This window comes from Eurosta solidaginis, chromosome 4 (assembly GCF_040869045.1).
Source record: "Eurosta solidaginis isolate ZX-2024a chromosome 4, ASM4086904v1, whole genome shotgun sequence".
Lineage (NCBI taxonomy): Eukaryota > Metazoa > Arthropoda > Insecta > Diptera > Tephritidae > Eurosta > Eurosta solidaginis.
In genome coordinates this window covers 58016304-58030509 of record NC_090322.1, presented here as the reverse complement: position 1 = coordinate 58030509, position 14206 = coordinate 58016304, and the positions used below count along the sequence as shown (strand labels likewise).

At 40.0% G+C, this 14206-nt stretch overlaps 2 protein-coding genes across 2 annotated transcripts in view; one reads left to right on the top strand and one right to left on the bottom strand.

The window, feature by feature from the left end:
• Flo2 (flotillin-2) overlaps positions 1-1494 on the bottom strand; it is a 305802-nt gene extending 304308 nt beyond the window's left edge. The window contains exon 1 of the mRNA XM_067781781.1: positions 861-1494. Within this exon, the coding sequence (XP_067637882.1) occupies positions 861-990 (130 nt within the window). The 5' untranslated portion in view covers positions 991-1494. The remainder of the gene's footprint in view (positions 1-860) is intronic.
• Positions 1495-5035: 3541 nt separating this feature from the next.
• On the top strand, positions 5036-12815 carry LOC137249824 (glucose dehydrogenase [FAD, quinone]-like). Its single transcript, XM_067781779.1, has 4 exons — positions 5036-5262; positions 8611-8744; positions 11058-11736; positions 11804-12815. The coding sequence occupies exons 1-4, from the start codon at positions 5109-5111 to the stop codon at positions 12697-12699; spliced, it is 1863 nt and encodes a 620-aa protein (XP_067637880.1). The 5' UTR covers positions 5036-5108; the 3' UTR covers positions 12700-12815.
• Positions 12816-14206: the final 1391 nt, after the last annotated feature.

Below are 14206 nucleotides of genomic sequence, written 5' to 3'. Positions count from 1 at the left end.
TTAATTTTATTTTCATCTGGTCGTACACCTGTTTCACAAAAAATATGTCCGATGAATTTCACTTCACTTTTTAATATATTTGACTTGGCTTTATTGAAGCGAATACCTACTCTTTTAGCCCTGTCTAGTACTTTTTCCAAAATTGCAATATGCTGTTCTACACTTGGCGCATGGATTAGAAAATCGTCCATGTATATAATAAGACCTTTTATATCACTAAATATACGTATCATTTCTGCGTGAAAAATCTCTGGTGCGGCGTTTATGCCAAATGGCAAACGTAAAAATCTATATCGACCAAACGGTGTACTAAACGTGCATAGCTTAGATGATTCCTCATCTAAAGGTATCATCCAGAATCCCGAATTAGCATCCAACGTACTAAAAAATTTCGATTCACTCATTTGCGACTTACATTCATCTAAGGTTGGAAAAGAAAAACGTGGCCTTATTATAATTTTGTTAAGATTACGAGGATCTAAACAAAGTCTCAAAGTTCCATTGGATTTTGTAACCAAAACTATGGAATTAACCCACTGTGTTGGCTCTTGAACTTCAGCAATAACATTTAACATTTTCATACGCTCTAATTCTCTCTTTAATGGTTCTGACAAACTAAAAGGTATGCGACGTGGCGGTTCTACAATAGGCTGACTATTTTCTTTTAATTCAAGATGACACTTATTTTTTAACTGACCTAAACCTTTGAACACATCTGAGTAGTTTTTCAAAATATCTTTGCATTTAATTGACTCAATTGACTTCACTATTTGTACCAAATTCATTTTCACTGCCAAATCTTAACCTATAACACTTCTGCAGCTCATATCTAAAATGTAAAAACTCGGACAATATGTTACCTTGCTGTTGCAATTTAAGATTGACACTCCCTAGCACTGGTAGTTTCTCACCACTAAATGTAACAATATTATTTAATGAATTCTTATTAATCTTAATTATATTCAACATTTTAAATATTTTTACCGACATCAGATTTGCCTGCGAGCCCGTGTCAACTTGACAGTTGATTTTGTGGCCATTTACATCCACATTTACGTTCCATTCCTTTATTACTCCTTCTGTGTTTGTTTGCTGCAGTAGCCCAATGAACAGATCATTGCTGAGTTCATTTTCTTCATACCCACTTCGTTCTTCTTTGACAGTTTTTATGAATTTTTTCTTTTTTTTGTTCTATGTGTTTGTTGTTGTTGCACATTTTCGCAAAATGATTTGGCTTCTTGCATAGATGACACGTCATACCCTCTGCTGGACATTTGAAACGATGAATTTGACCGCATTTTTTGCACCGGTTACGTGATGTTTGCTTATTTTGCTGCTGCGACGTCTCTGCCGGCTTTTTGAATTGCTGCCTTCGGCTTTTTATTGCTGCTATCATTTCGTCACTAGAAGTTGTTGTTGTTGTTGTTTGGGTTGCTTCTGCATTTTCCCGCGCTATTTCCATGCTTCTGGCAATTTCGAAAGCTTTTTGCCATTTGATTTCACCTTCACTCAAAAGGCGCTCCTTAATCTTTTTGTAGTTTGGTGATAATCCGCAAATAAAAATATCTTTTACAAGGCCCTCCCGCAAATTACCAAACTCACATGTCACGCTTAAATTTTGTAAAGCTGTGGCATACTGACTTAAAGACTCATTAGCTGTTTGCCGTCTGATAAAGAAATTATGACGTTCAATTGCTACGTTGGTTTTCGGCATAAAGTAGTTATGAAACAATTGCCACAGGTCTTTGTATTTTACGCTCTCTATATCAACATTGAATGAATTAAAAATTTCAAAGCTTTCTGTGCCCATGTGGTGTAGCAAAATTGCAACTTTTCGTCTGTCGGACTGTTGTTCTAAATTTGCTGCCAAGAGGAAGACTTTGAATTGATTGCTCCAATTTTTCCACTCTAGCGACAAATTCATGGCTTTAGTGTTTAATGGTGGCAAATTTGCTGCCATTGAGATAAATTGATTTTCCTTCATTTTATTTTCAGTCATTTTTTTTATTTTTTCACTTTTCACCTGACATTATGTAGTATAATTGACTGGTTGACTTGACTTCGGGTTTATGACTGTTTTATTAAAGTTCTTTCCAATTACATATCCATGTACAGAGGTGTATTTTAAAGTACTTAAAACTAAACATTATATCATAACAGGGAGGTTCCACGCCCCCTTTTTCCCAATTCCGCACTTTCTCGGTGGTGTTAGGGATTGTCCTCATATAAATAACTCCTTACTGAATTTCAATGTTCTGGCATGTATACCTTCAAAGTTATGCAGTACCAAAGATTCCATTTGAATGGGAGGTTCCACGCCCCTTTTTCCCAATTCCGCCTTTTCTTGGTGGTGTTAGGGATTGACCTCATATAACTCCTTACTGAATTTCAATGTTCTGGCATGTATACCTTCAAAGTTATGCATTACTAAAGATTCCATTTGTATGGGAGGTGCCACGCCCCCTTTCTCCATATTCCGCATTTTCTTGGTGGTGTTAGGGATTGGCCTCATATAACTCCTCATTGAATTTCAATGTTCTGGCATGTATACCTTCAAAGGTATGCAGTACCAAAGATTCCATTTGTGTGGGAGGTGCCACGCACCTTTTATATATCGAAATTATTTTTAGCCTAAAACCTTCCCGTTGATCGAAGGAACCCATAACCAAAATTTGGTGATGATTGATGTGTGGGAAATACGTTTCCATAGCGAACACAGACATACACACAATTTGATTTTTATATATATATGGCTAAACCAATTTGGGATTTCAAAATCAACTAACCATCATCTCTCCTTCCTGTATCTTTCCTAAAAATTTCATAGCAATCTGTCGAGCCGTTCTCGAGTTATGGAGTGACAATCAAAATGTACAGTTCTTTTTATATATATAGATAGATGGGCTAAATCGAAAAAAACGTACAATAAAAATAGTTTTACATCGCTCATTGTATAACTTTTCTAGGACCAGCCTATGTCTTTCACCGACCAAACGTAATGAGGACCTGGGCTTTGCGTACAAAGTTCTTTGGCTAACATTGTGTGGTTGATTGAAATAAACTCCAATTTATTGCGTAATTTGGTTTTAATAAGGGACAATTCAAAAAATTTTCGCTCTGCGGCCGCCGAACTATGTGGCAGAGGTAGTAAATCATATACAAAACCAAGCAATTCTTCAAAACACTTTCCGTTCATACCATTTCTATAAAAGCTTACTTTTTCCCAAAAATACTAAAATGTCTTATATCAGGCTTAAAATCACAATTTAACAGTCTTAAAAGCTTCCATTGTGTAACAATGGTATCTTGATCGCACTTTATCAGGTACGAAAAGTTATTTATTAACGGTATTATAGAAGCTTCGGTTTTTGCTAATACCTTGTCGGTATCTGACATTAAATTTGCTAATTGTTTTGCACTAACACCACTTACTTCGAGACACGAAGATAAAACATAATGACACAGTGCCTCCCATTGTTCATTTATCCGAACTATCACACTCTCCAGAGCGAGGCAACGAGTAAGAAAAATACCAAGTATTTTGTGTGGCTTAACACCACAATATTCCTGAAATTCTTTAAACTCACTAATTCGCTTTGGTCTATGTGAAAAAAATATGTATATATTCCTACACAATCTCTCGATTTGAAAGTAAAAAAATTCAAATCAAAGTACCAAAATCGTGACGACTCGTCCAAAAAGGACCAGCGGACCAAACGGGGTTGGAGCGGACCAAATTTGGTCCAAATGGACCCAAAGTGGCAACCGTGCTTGTAAATGCGTAATTTTAGCAGCGAAGCTGATTATTGAAAATGTAGTAGTTTTGCCAAAGAACAATTGATATTAAACGAAATTAAATTAAATTGATTTACAATGTAAGAGCTTCCAGCACTGTCCGTATGGAATAATATTTTACATATCTATGTACCTAGATTAATAGGAATATAAGTAAAAAATCTGAAATTATGAAGTTATGCTTCTCCCAGGCGCCACAATTCAATACCTTCCGATCTGTATACTCTATTAAATATTAGTTTCACTACTCGCTCAGAGAGAGTTGAGTAAAAACTATAAATTGTAATGGCGCATACCTACGGGGTTGGCTGCTGTGCCGCCCGGACATCAAAGATCCAAGCCCAAGTGGCGCACGGAGCGCCATTCCGATGCACCAATGAACCAATTGCTGTTGTTTTAGTATGGCTGGTCGGGGTACTCCGTTCGAGCTATTTGGTGCGGACTAGGAACCTGCTGATATATTTTGTGGAGCATTAAGCTACTTGCTTTAGTTCCGACAGTATATAACTGTTCTTAGATAGAAACCGAGCGTGGGCTAGAGCTGGGCGTTCACACAGGTAGTGCGCGACTGTTTCTTTGTGGCCCTCCTCGCCGTAGCTTCTGCAAATGCTGTTAAAAGGCACGTAGGGAAAGCAACCAGTGTATCGTGATTGTGGCAGTTATCCTAAAAATTTCTTTCTTTGAACTATTTAGTAGGCCCTCTGTTCTTCTACTATCGGAATTCGGCCAGGTTTGATGTAAGTGCATGATGCATCTCGACCGCATACGCGGCCTCCAGCATTGCCCTTTCCCTTGCAAGTTCGTCTGCCCTCGATGTCCCTGTGAACATATGTATACCCATATAAGAGTTATGTTTGCGTAGTTAGCTGCGGCTTGAAGCGACCAGCTTTGAGGAATATAGGCTTGAGCAGGCTTGAAAAGTTTCTGGAGCATCACCGGTGTGATACCGTCAGCGTCCGATGATTTGAAGGGAGATAATAGTTAGTAGAGAATCTTATTTGATACCTCTTGATGACCTAGTCCATCATATGAGGAGGTCAATCCGTCTTTTGCAATACATGATAAACTTCGCACCCCTTTCTGTATATGCCCATGTTCTCATTTACTAAACATTTGCTGTCGTATTTTGCGCCACAAATACACATTTATTTACATACTCGTACACTCGTCGTGTGCAATTAACAGAGGGGTGGGTGTGTTCCCTTTATAGGTAAGTAGTAAGCCTAAATACAAAATGATCTTTAAGTTAGTAGCGGAACAACGACGAAAGCATTTGCTACTGTTTTGTGTAATCGCGTGACTTACAAAGTGAAATGGAATATTTGAGAGCAGAATGTGCTGCGCGGACAGCAGGACCGGCAAACACCTTAATGACTTTGCTGTTACAAACTTTGATAACAAAATTTTGTGGACTAAGTGATCACGATCGTTGGCCTGAAGATTATGGTGCAAGGATTGAAAGCGACGGTGAGTTGATGCGATTGATGTCCGATAGTAAACAATACATTTAGTGTATAAGACGTTATCAGTTGAGAAGCCCATTGAAATGTACGAAAAAAGGGTTCTACGGAAGCTTTATGAACCTGTGAGTGATACAAATGTCAACCATAGAAAATAATTCAATGAACGCGCTAAATCACGTTGTGCGAATAGATGAAAACATTCTTGTTGTTGTATTGACAGCAAAAACACTCAATGAAGGATTGGGGGATTAGTTCTCATGGGTATGATTCAAAATAAGTTTGGTGCTAACAGTGCCACCAAGCGTGAAGGACAGGCAGATATTATAGCCGTGACGAAAGCAGCAGAGATTCATACTTAAGCTGCAGTCACGTCAATATATACACTGACACTCAGGCGACGATCAAGGCAAGTATTTTATCAAGAAGTGTCCTGGAATACAAACAAGCTTTGGAGAGATTTGGCTCATGCGGGCCATGCACTGGGTTCCCGGTTATAAGGAGATAGAAGGTAACGAAAGACTGGTAAGTTGGCAAAGGAGGCTGCAACAATCGATGCACTTACGGTAGACGTTCCAATCTGTTTGGGAGAGATCAAAAGGAGGCAGGAGCTACACACGATTTATCAAGCAGGAAAGGCGTGAGCAGAAGTGCGATGCTGCAAACTTTGTAATATCATGTGCAAGTCTTTCAACGTAGTACTCACAAAGTTGATCATATCTCTAAACAGAAAAAGATGAATTTAAGTCGATAGGCATGCGAACTGGGCATTACCTTCTGGCGTTACGTGCTTATAAGTTAGGCTTCGCCAGATGTGGGATGTGCGAGCTGCAGGAAGAGACTGTTGATTACATTCTATGTTCGTGTTCTTCGCTCGCGAAGTGAATTTAAGCTGGATCAGCAACTAAGCTAGGTATTAGCAAACTTTCAGTATTAGCGAAGAGGACGGAGTTATCCTATAACAGAAGTCCTGATGCCTAATTGGGTTTTTTTTTGTTCCTCAAACAAATTCTGGTAACACTATGAACACTTTCATTCTATGTGAGGTCTTTATTGACCGGCCAGTTCTAACTAACCTAAATTGGATTAACAACACAGTGTGTTACCGTCTGTGTCTCTAGTGGGAGTAGTACGTTACTAGCCCATTGTGTTTTTGGGTATTGCTACCGCAGAATCGATATTTTGCTGGATTTGATTCTTGGTAGTTCCGAAGCTTAGATTGGACTTTCTTTCATAAAAGGGTATCAGGTAACACATTTTAATTGAGTTCCTAATCAACCAGCCTCAGCATCTATAAATTCCTGTTTAAAAAATTACATAAATTGTTTACATACGAGACAATTTGCAGTAAATATCAATAAGGTAAGGCGAGGCTAGTTTTATATATTCACATACATAATTACTTATGCTAATAAGTTTTATTTATATTTGAGTATTGTTTGTTTTTACATTTAGAATTTACGATGCTACTACCTAGAGAGAAATGTTCGCAATTAAATTGTTTCCATATTAGGGAGCACCAAGGGAGGCCAACACCTTCTGTCTCATTCTCGTTCCTACAGCTTCGAAAGAGGTCATTCGTTGGGATTGCCATGCATTCGTCGTTTGTTCCCATCAGACAATTTCCCTTAATTTCTCACCTAAGGAGTTACGATTGGGACGAGACGCCTCACAGATGGGTTGTAGTCCTCATATGACATTGGTTTTCATGTATACATGAGGAAGTGTTTGCAAGTGGCTTTCCTCGGTAGTTCATCAGCAAGACAGCCCCAGGTGCACCAATGTGACCCGGGACCCACACCACCATTGTCCAGAGTCCAGTTCATTTAGCGACTGTCTGCATTCTATTACAACCTTTGACGAAGAGCAGGAGTCTTGCAGAGCTTTGACCGGTGTTTGATTGTCAGAGTAAATTACAACAGTTGTGAGATTCTAAAAAGTAGACATCGGGCAGACTTCTTTATGGCTGTGAGGGTAGTATGGCCAAAACTGATGCCGCTCTAAGGCAGGAAAGCATTTATTCCTACCGCATTACAACTCGCCTGGAGCTTACCATACAGGTATATTGGGAGGAGGTCGGGTGCCGTGTCGGAGTGTTGTCGTCGGCGTAAGTGATAACTTGGCAATCGGTTGTTGCTAGCTTCAATATTAATGTGGCAGTCCTTTTAGTTAGAAGTTGCTCCTCGAACTTCAGAAGTGGCAGGTCCAACCGCCCTCATTGGTAAATACTCCTTCTATGTCCAGAAAGATGCCAGGAGTGAAGTCCTTATAGGCAATCCCCTTTTCTGTCCTAGTGGTGATAGCGTGGAGTGCTGTGTCTACGGATTTGCCTTTTCAGTACGCGCGTTGAGAATTGGGATGTTTTTTTATGTGCAGCCTCTCTAGGGTTTTTATTGAGAAAGTATGTGAGGCTTATCGTCCTCAAATCATTAGTCTTTGTGTGTGCAGCCCGTCCTCCTTTGGGATCATATTTGCCTATGTAACCTTATTTGGAATATTAAAGAGCCTTGTTAGGCATTATAGATTGCAGAGATCGTCGGGCATAGAACTCCTTTTGCCACATTTAGTTCTACAGGAAATATACAATCGGATCCAGGAAATTTTAAGAGGTCGAAGGATATGATGGCCCATTCAACTTTGTGCGGGCTGATTAAATGCCCAATGGAGGTAGTAAGCCGGAATGTGCAAGCAAGAATGTGCGAAATAGCAAGCCGGAATGTGCAGCCAAGAAAGTGGGTGTCCATTAAAACCTTCAACATTTAGCCGCTGGATGACGTCCATCCACCATTCGGTTTGTCTATGTAACTCGGTGCAGATGTGTTTTTGATGTAAGAAACGAACGAAAATGCTAGAGAGTAAGATTGCCAGACGAAATCGTAATTCTTTAGTCCGATATCTCAGATAGACTTTTAAGTAATTGTTCACCTAAGTTTGGTAATTGTGCCCTACCTTGATGGCGATGCCCCTGATAAGTGGTTTACAATAGTTATTGTTAAAATCATGACCCCTGTACCCCTACCGAAATTTGTCTACCTCGTCTTGCATTGTCATCGCATGCTGATGTATGTTCTATGTTTCAAGACGAAATTTACCCAAAAATGTTGGGGATGGAGAATATGGGAAAAGGAAACGGGGTTAAGTGGAAAAATAGGAAGACGTGCAGGAGAGGAAAATCCGGCCTAATGACCTCACTCAGGCTAGTTAAGACAATGACTGGGTTTTTTTAAAGGTGGACTGAGACTTCTAGTGGACAGAACATAGCTTCCCGACTACTGTGCATTAAAAATTAATCTCGCCATTCAATAAAAATTAATAATATATAACTAATAACAAATATTTATTATATTTTACGCAGGTCCTGAAAGCTATGATTTCATAATTGTGGGCTCAGGTTCCGCAGGTTCGGTGGTTGCGGGTAGACTCAGTGAAAACCCGGATTGGAAGGTGATTTTGCTCGAAGCGGGTGGTGATCCTCCAATTGAAACCGCGGTAAGAATATAATGAATGCATACATACTATAGTAAATTGTTTGAATGTATTTAAAGAATTTGGGATGACCGTTGGGAGGGTGTGGCTAACCGCAGTGATATTGCAATATATATGAGTGGCTAGAAAACAAAACAAAGAACTTATATCACGGCTCCTGGTCTTATAAAATGATATCGAAAAGAGTTCTGCCAACCAACATCTCATAAAAAAGACTTTCCCTTTGCTAAAATCGAAAAAATTTTTGAACAATTGGCGGCACTTGATAGCATAAGTAGAACAGCTTGCTCCAGGCAAAGCACATAGCACAGCTTCTCGGATGTAACTTTACAACTAAACTTCTAAACGAATCAACCGAGTTAATCATGGTTTAGAGATTATCGTGCAATCCTTTTCCGACCAAAGGGATTTGTAGAGTGGAGTTTTTAACCTTGAATTGCTTCGTATTTAAAACTGTCAGAACGCGGCAGAGGACCATTTTCTTTGTTTACTCTAGTCGAACAAAGCTTTAGTCCTCTTCAAGTAAATATAGAAAAGCAAATGGTTTGCTGCAGAAGCTTTTGTGGTGCGAATCGGCAAACCAAGCTTGGTTGACTAAATATTCTTAATGCTCCATTCAGGTGGGGAACTCTTCATACGCCTTTTCAGAATGGAATTTCTTACTCCACACTAGCATTCTCTAAGGATATATTAATCGCATTGACAATCATTTGCATCTAAAATGTATTTATCATCTTCACAAATTGGCATTTAGCAGCCTGGACGATTTTGGCCATTGCATATCAAACTGCACCTCCTCAGCATTATGAGGCACCTATTGGGAGCATCTAGGTAGATGGTAAATAATGGTCACCGGTGCCAAATTCAGATGTCGGTACGATTACGTTCTTGGCTGAAGTGTTTTTTATACTTTCAAATAACACGGCCCAGTCAAGCTATTGGGCTTTGATCTGCTGGACTATGCCCTTAAACACGCAAAGTGTGGACCGCTTATTATTACCTAGCCTTTGATACTGCTACAACAACAAACCGTCCTTTGAAATATGCCATTGCGCATAAGTGCATATCCATAAACTTTGAGGAGCACTTTTATGTCGAATATACCAAAGGCAGTCCCATCTTCTTTCAGGAAAGTCCATCATTTCGAATCATACGTTGGGACAAATATGCTCAGAGACTTAAAGGGCGCGATTTTCTCCTCATCTACAAAAAACTTTACTACTTCATACCCAATTTAGTTGAGAGTAGTACTTATTGGAATGACGGACGACCCCAATGTAAGTTTAAGGAGACATCCACATCGATGGCATAACGCTTTCGACTGCCAGATACCCAACAATTTTGGGCGTGATGATAAAAAGTGACATAAACATGCAGCTGAAATTGCATCTTAGGTAGAGTGCCGCCACAAAGTTTGAAGGTCTATCGCTGGCAGCCTCTGGGTCAAAAACAAAGAAATGTTGCTAGCTACTTATAAAGCAGTTAGCCAGCGGATCTTGTGCATGCGCCTCCTGTATGGTCGTCGAGTTTCACAGAAACAAACCGCAGGCCTGTCCGCCTGACCGCGCTCAGAACTACCACGAAATGTCATAAAGTAAAGGAAGGAAAAATGTGAAATAGATTTTGTTAAATTACCAGAAACATTATCCGGGCCCGCCTCCTAGAATAAAGGGGAAATTTGAGAACAGATCACCAGAATTCTGCTGTTTGAAATTGTTTTCGATACTAACGCTGGCTCCCAAATATGCGGTCTTCAGCGGCCTGGAATTTATGCCTACAGTGAAGTGGTTTAAGCAATTGATTAGAAACTTAAGGATTAAATCTCGCGTTTGGAATGTTTTTCCCAGCATCAAGGATCACCTTGATTGATCCTCATTGCGAATGGCTTGGTATTACTCCACGTCATTTGGCTTAGCCACATAAGATTCGCAGAGAAATTAAATTCAAAGATAGAAGCACTTTTCGAACTGGCAAGGTCAGCTTGTAAATCTACAAACAGATGGGGTTCGTCGATTCTCCTAGCATAAGTATTCTTGACGATTTGGCTTTGGTATGGATTGTACAGAGTGCTCTTTAACTCTAAGTTGGGAGGCATGCGCTCGTCAGATCATTGTTTACGTAAGAGTTGATGCATGCTTTCCTAGCTTCCGAAAAGTGACTTCACTTACCACCGCGATCGAATTTGATACCTCTAAGAAAAACGAACGTCATATCAGCTTTATTTTTGGGAGTTATCACTTCATGATATCAAAATATTCCGTTCACTGCCTTGAGAATAAACAATTATTTCTCTTCTCTTATCAAACATGTTTCAAGTTTGTAGGTTGGCATATGACAACACAGTTCACCAACTGGGATTGGCAGTATTATGCAGAACCGAACGGCAAATCGTGCATGGCGATGGAGGACGGCAAATGTCATTGGCCTCGGGGTAAAATGCTTGGCGGCACTAATAATATGAATGCCATGATCTATGCACGTGGTACACGTTTCGATTTCGATGACTGGCGCAATCGAGGAAATCCTACTTGGGGTTACGACGATGTATTGCAATATTTCCGCAAAGTAGAAGACCTGCGCTCCACAAGCGAAGATTTCCAGGCCGGTGATTTTGGTAAAGGTGGTCCGATGGGTTTAAATCGTTACGTGTCGGATAATGAGTTTCGAACGACAATACGGGAAGGCATGGCTGAAATGGGTTATGGTAGTTCACCAGCTTTTACAGAAGGTTCATGGATTGGGCAAATTGATATATTGGGTACGCAGGACGGTGGACGTCGTATTACAACGGCGCACTCGCATTTGCCAAAAGATCGTCAAAATCTGCATGTCGTACGTCATGCACACGTCAAACGGGTGAATTTCGATGGGCAAAAACGTGCAACGGGTGTTACTTTTGTGCTGAACGGTAAAAGGGAGTATGAAGTTAGAGCAACAAAAGAAGTTGTGTTATCGGGTGGCGCTATTGGTACACCACAAATTCTAATGCTTTCGGGTAAGTGTGAGCCGGATTATACTTAGCTGTAGAATTGGTAATAAGAATAAGTTTTTATATTTTTCAGGCGTCGGCCCCAAGGATCATTTGAAACAATTGGGCATTCCGCTAGTTTTAGACTTGCCAGTCGGTCAAAATCTTAAGGATCATGCTAGCCTACCAGTTATTTTCGAAATTGATAAATCTACCGCACGCAAGCCTACCGATGAAGAGCTAGTCGATGCTATGTATAATTTGGTTATGGGTCGTTATAGCAAACTTCTGCATCATGAGGCCACAGCACTTACTGGATTTATTAACACAACCTCACTGAATGGCCCATATCCTGATATTCAAACTACAAACTTCTTCAGTTTAATGCAAAGTCCTGAACTCGAGGGTTATGTGGCAGCTACATGTTTTATTGATCGTGTTGCCAAATCTATACTCTCGGCGAACGAGCACACCAACACCTATATCACATATTTATTGCACTTGAAACCCTTTTCAGTTGGTCACGTGGAACTGAGAAGCTCCAACTACTTGGATAAACCAGAAATCTATCCTAATTATATGTCCGATGAGCGCGATGTCGATACATATATACGCGCTTTGAACATATACACGAAGTTGCCTGAAACGGAAGCTTTCAAGAGGCGTGAAGCAGAATTGCATAAAGTAGACCTAGAGGCTTGTAATGACTTAACCTATAAATCGAATGAGTACTGGAAGTGTTATATAAATCATATGACTACAACAGTTTACCATCCGGTGGGTACTGCAAAAATGGGTCCCGAAGACGATGTCACAGCTGTGGTAGACTGGCGTCTCCGTGTACATGGCGCAAAAGGTTTGCGTGTAATTGATGGTAGTATTATGCCCGACATTGTGGGTGCAAATACGAATGCGGCGATAATTATGATTGGCGAAAAGGGTGCTGATATGATCAAGGAGGACTGGGCTGCAAAACACACGGAGCTTTAAAGCCTGGTTTAAGTGATTGAAGCGAATGCATTGATATTCTTGTTTGTGATTTTGTAAACATTTTTTTTTAATCAATTTGTCTTTTATAATAAAAGAAGTAGGCATTATGTCACCAATTTGATGTGAAAACTGTTTAAGAAGGATGAGACAATGAGCAGAAGCTTATGAAATAAAGGGAAATCCGAAGAACCGAGCAGTGGGAGCACAACTTGTGCCTACTGCAGCTGCGAACACCATAGGTTTCCCATGAGCACGTAAAAACCACTGGTGCGATGACTAATGTCACGATTCTCTGGAAAAAAAGAAAGCTGCCTATAGGTGACGCTGCGTACGTTCACAGCAACGCGCTATGTATTGGAGGTATATCGTCAGCCAAAGGATGAGAGACGCCTACTTAGAAGTAAAACACGCAAGGCAGAACGGTGTTAGTGCGAGAAGCTTCAGATGTTGGCTAATATGAAGGGTCCGAAAATATTACTAAAAAATCCGGCAAATGACAGAAGGTTTCAAGCGGGTCGGCTTCATTCACGAACGATAATGGCTACCTGACAACTGAGGTACAGAATGTGCTTAAGTTGTGGAGGGAGCATTACTCCCCATTGCTAAATAGCGAGGAGATAACGAAAGCGATACCCTAATCGCTGATGACGCTGCCGAGTTGTTCAAGCACTGAGGCGAAGAGTTGGTAGAGAGCATACAATCTCTCTAGCGTATTGTGCGAAAGACTCAAGCCTAATGTCAACGAGTTGATTTGGTATTTTTAGTCCAGCTTCAGATCTTATTTATATGTTATCGGCCAGATCTTCACTATGTCAAAAATCCTGAAGATGACTCAAAATAAGAGAATTGATACGCACCCTCTTTTTCTCATTATGTAGCAGTTCTTTGTTCCATCCAGTTGAATGCCATATCCTCTAACGAGAGTCCAAAGAAACTTGCAATTTCAATAGGGTTGCACCAAATAGGGTTGCACCAGGTTGGATATTCGGAAATATGCTATATTGCAAACTTTACAAGCATTTTACAAAGTTAAAAATAATTTAATTAAACATAATTTATCTGTTCCCGAGGAACCAAATCTCGAATACGCGCTACGAACTAGGTCGAACATCAGACCGCGATTCTTTCGAACGGAGAGAAGTGCGAAATCCTTAAGACACTATGGTGTAAAATTATTTAATAAGCTTCCGGACGAAATAAAAAATGCTAGAAATCTCCAATTCTTTAAAACGAAAGTCAAACAGCTACTTCTTAATAATTTTAATTTTAATATATAATTTTAATATGGCAACTTCTTTGTTATGAGTATCACCGAAATCTGGATTGGAGCGCTGGGCGCTGGGCGCTTTTTTTTGATCGCGCCGTCTCCTTTTGACATATACGATTTTGTTAAGTTGAGGGATTCAATGCCAAACGCTCCTGTTTCTAGGCTCGGATGAATTTAAAACATTTTTTTTTTTTTTGCTTTTTACTTTGGGTTGTTGTTGTTTGTGTTGTAGCAATGCTC

Bases quoted from the DNA above. Each gene is read 5' to 3' on its own strand.
- LOC137249824 (XM_067781779.1), top strand. From the start codon at position 5,109: ATGGAATATTTGAGAGCAGAATGTGCTGCGCGGACAGCAGGACCGGCA. The intron at 5,263-8,610 runs GTGAGTTGATGC...TATTTTACGCAG, and splicing joins TGCAAGGATTGAAAGCGACG to GTCCTGAAAGCTATGATTTC. The intron at 8,745-11,057 runs GTAAGAATATAA...ACATGTTTCAAG, and splicing joins ATCCTCCAATTGAAACCGCG to TTTGTAGGTTGGCATATGAC.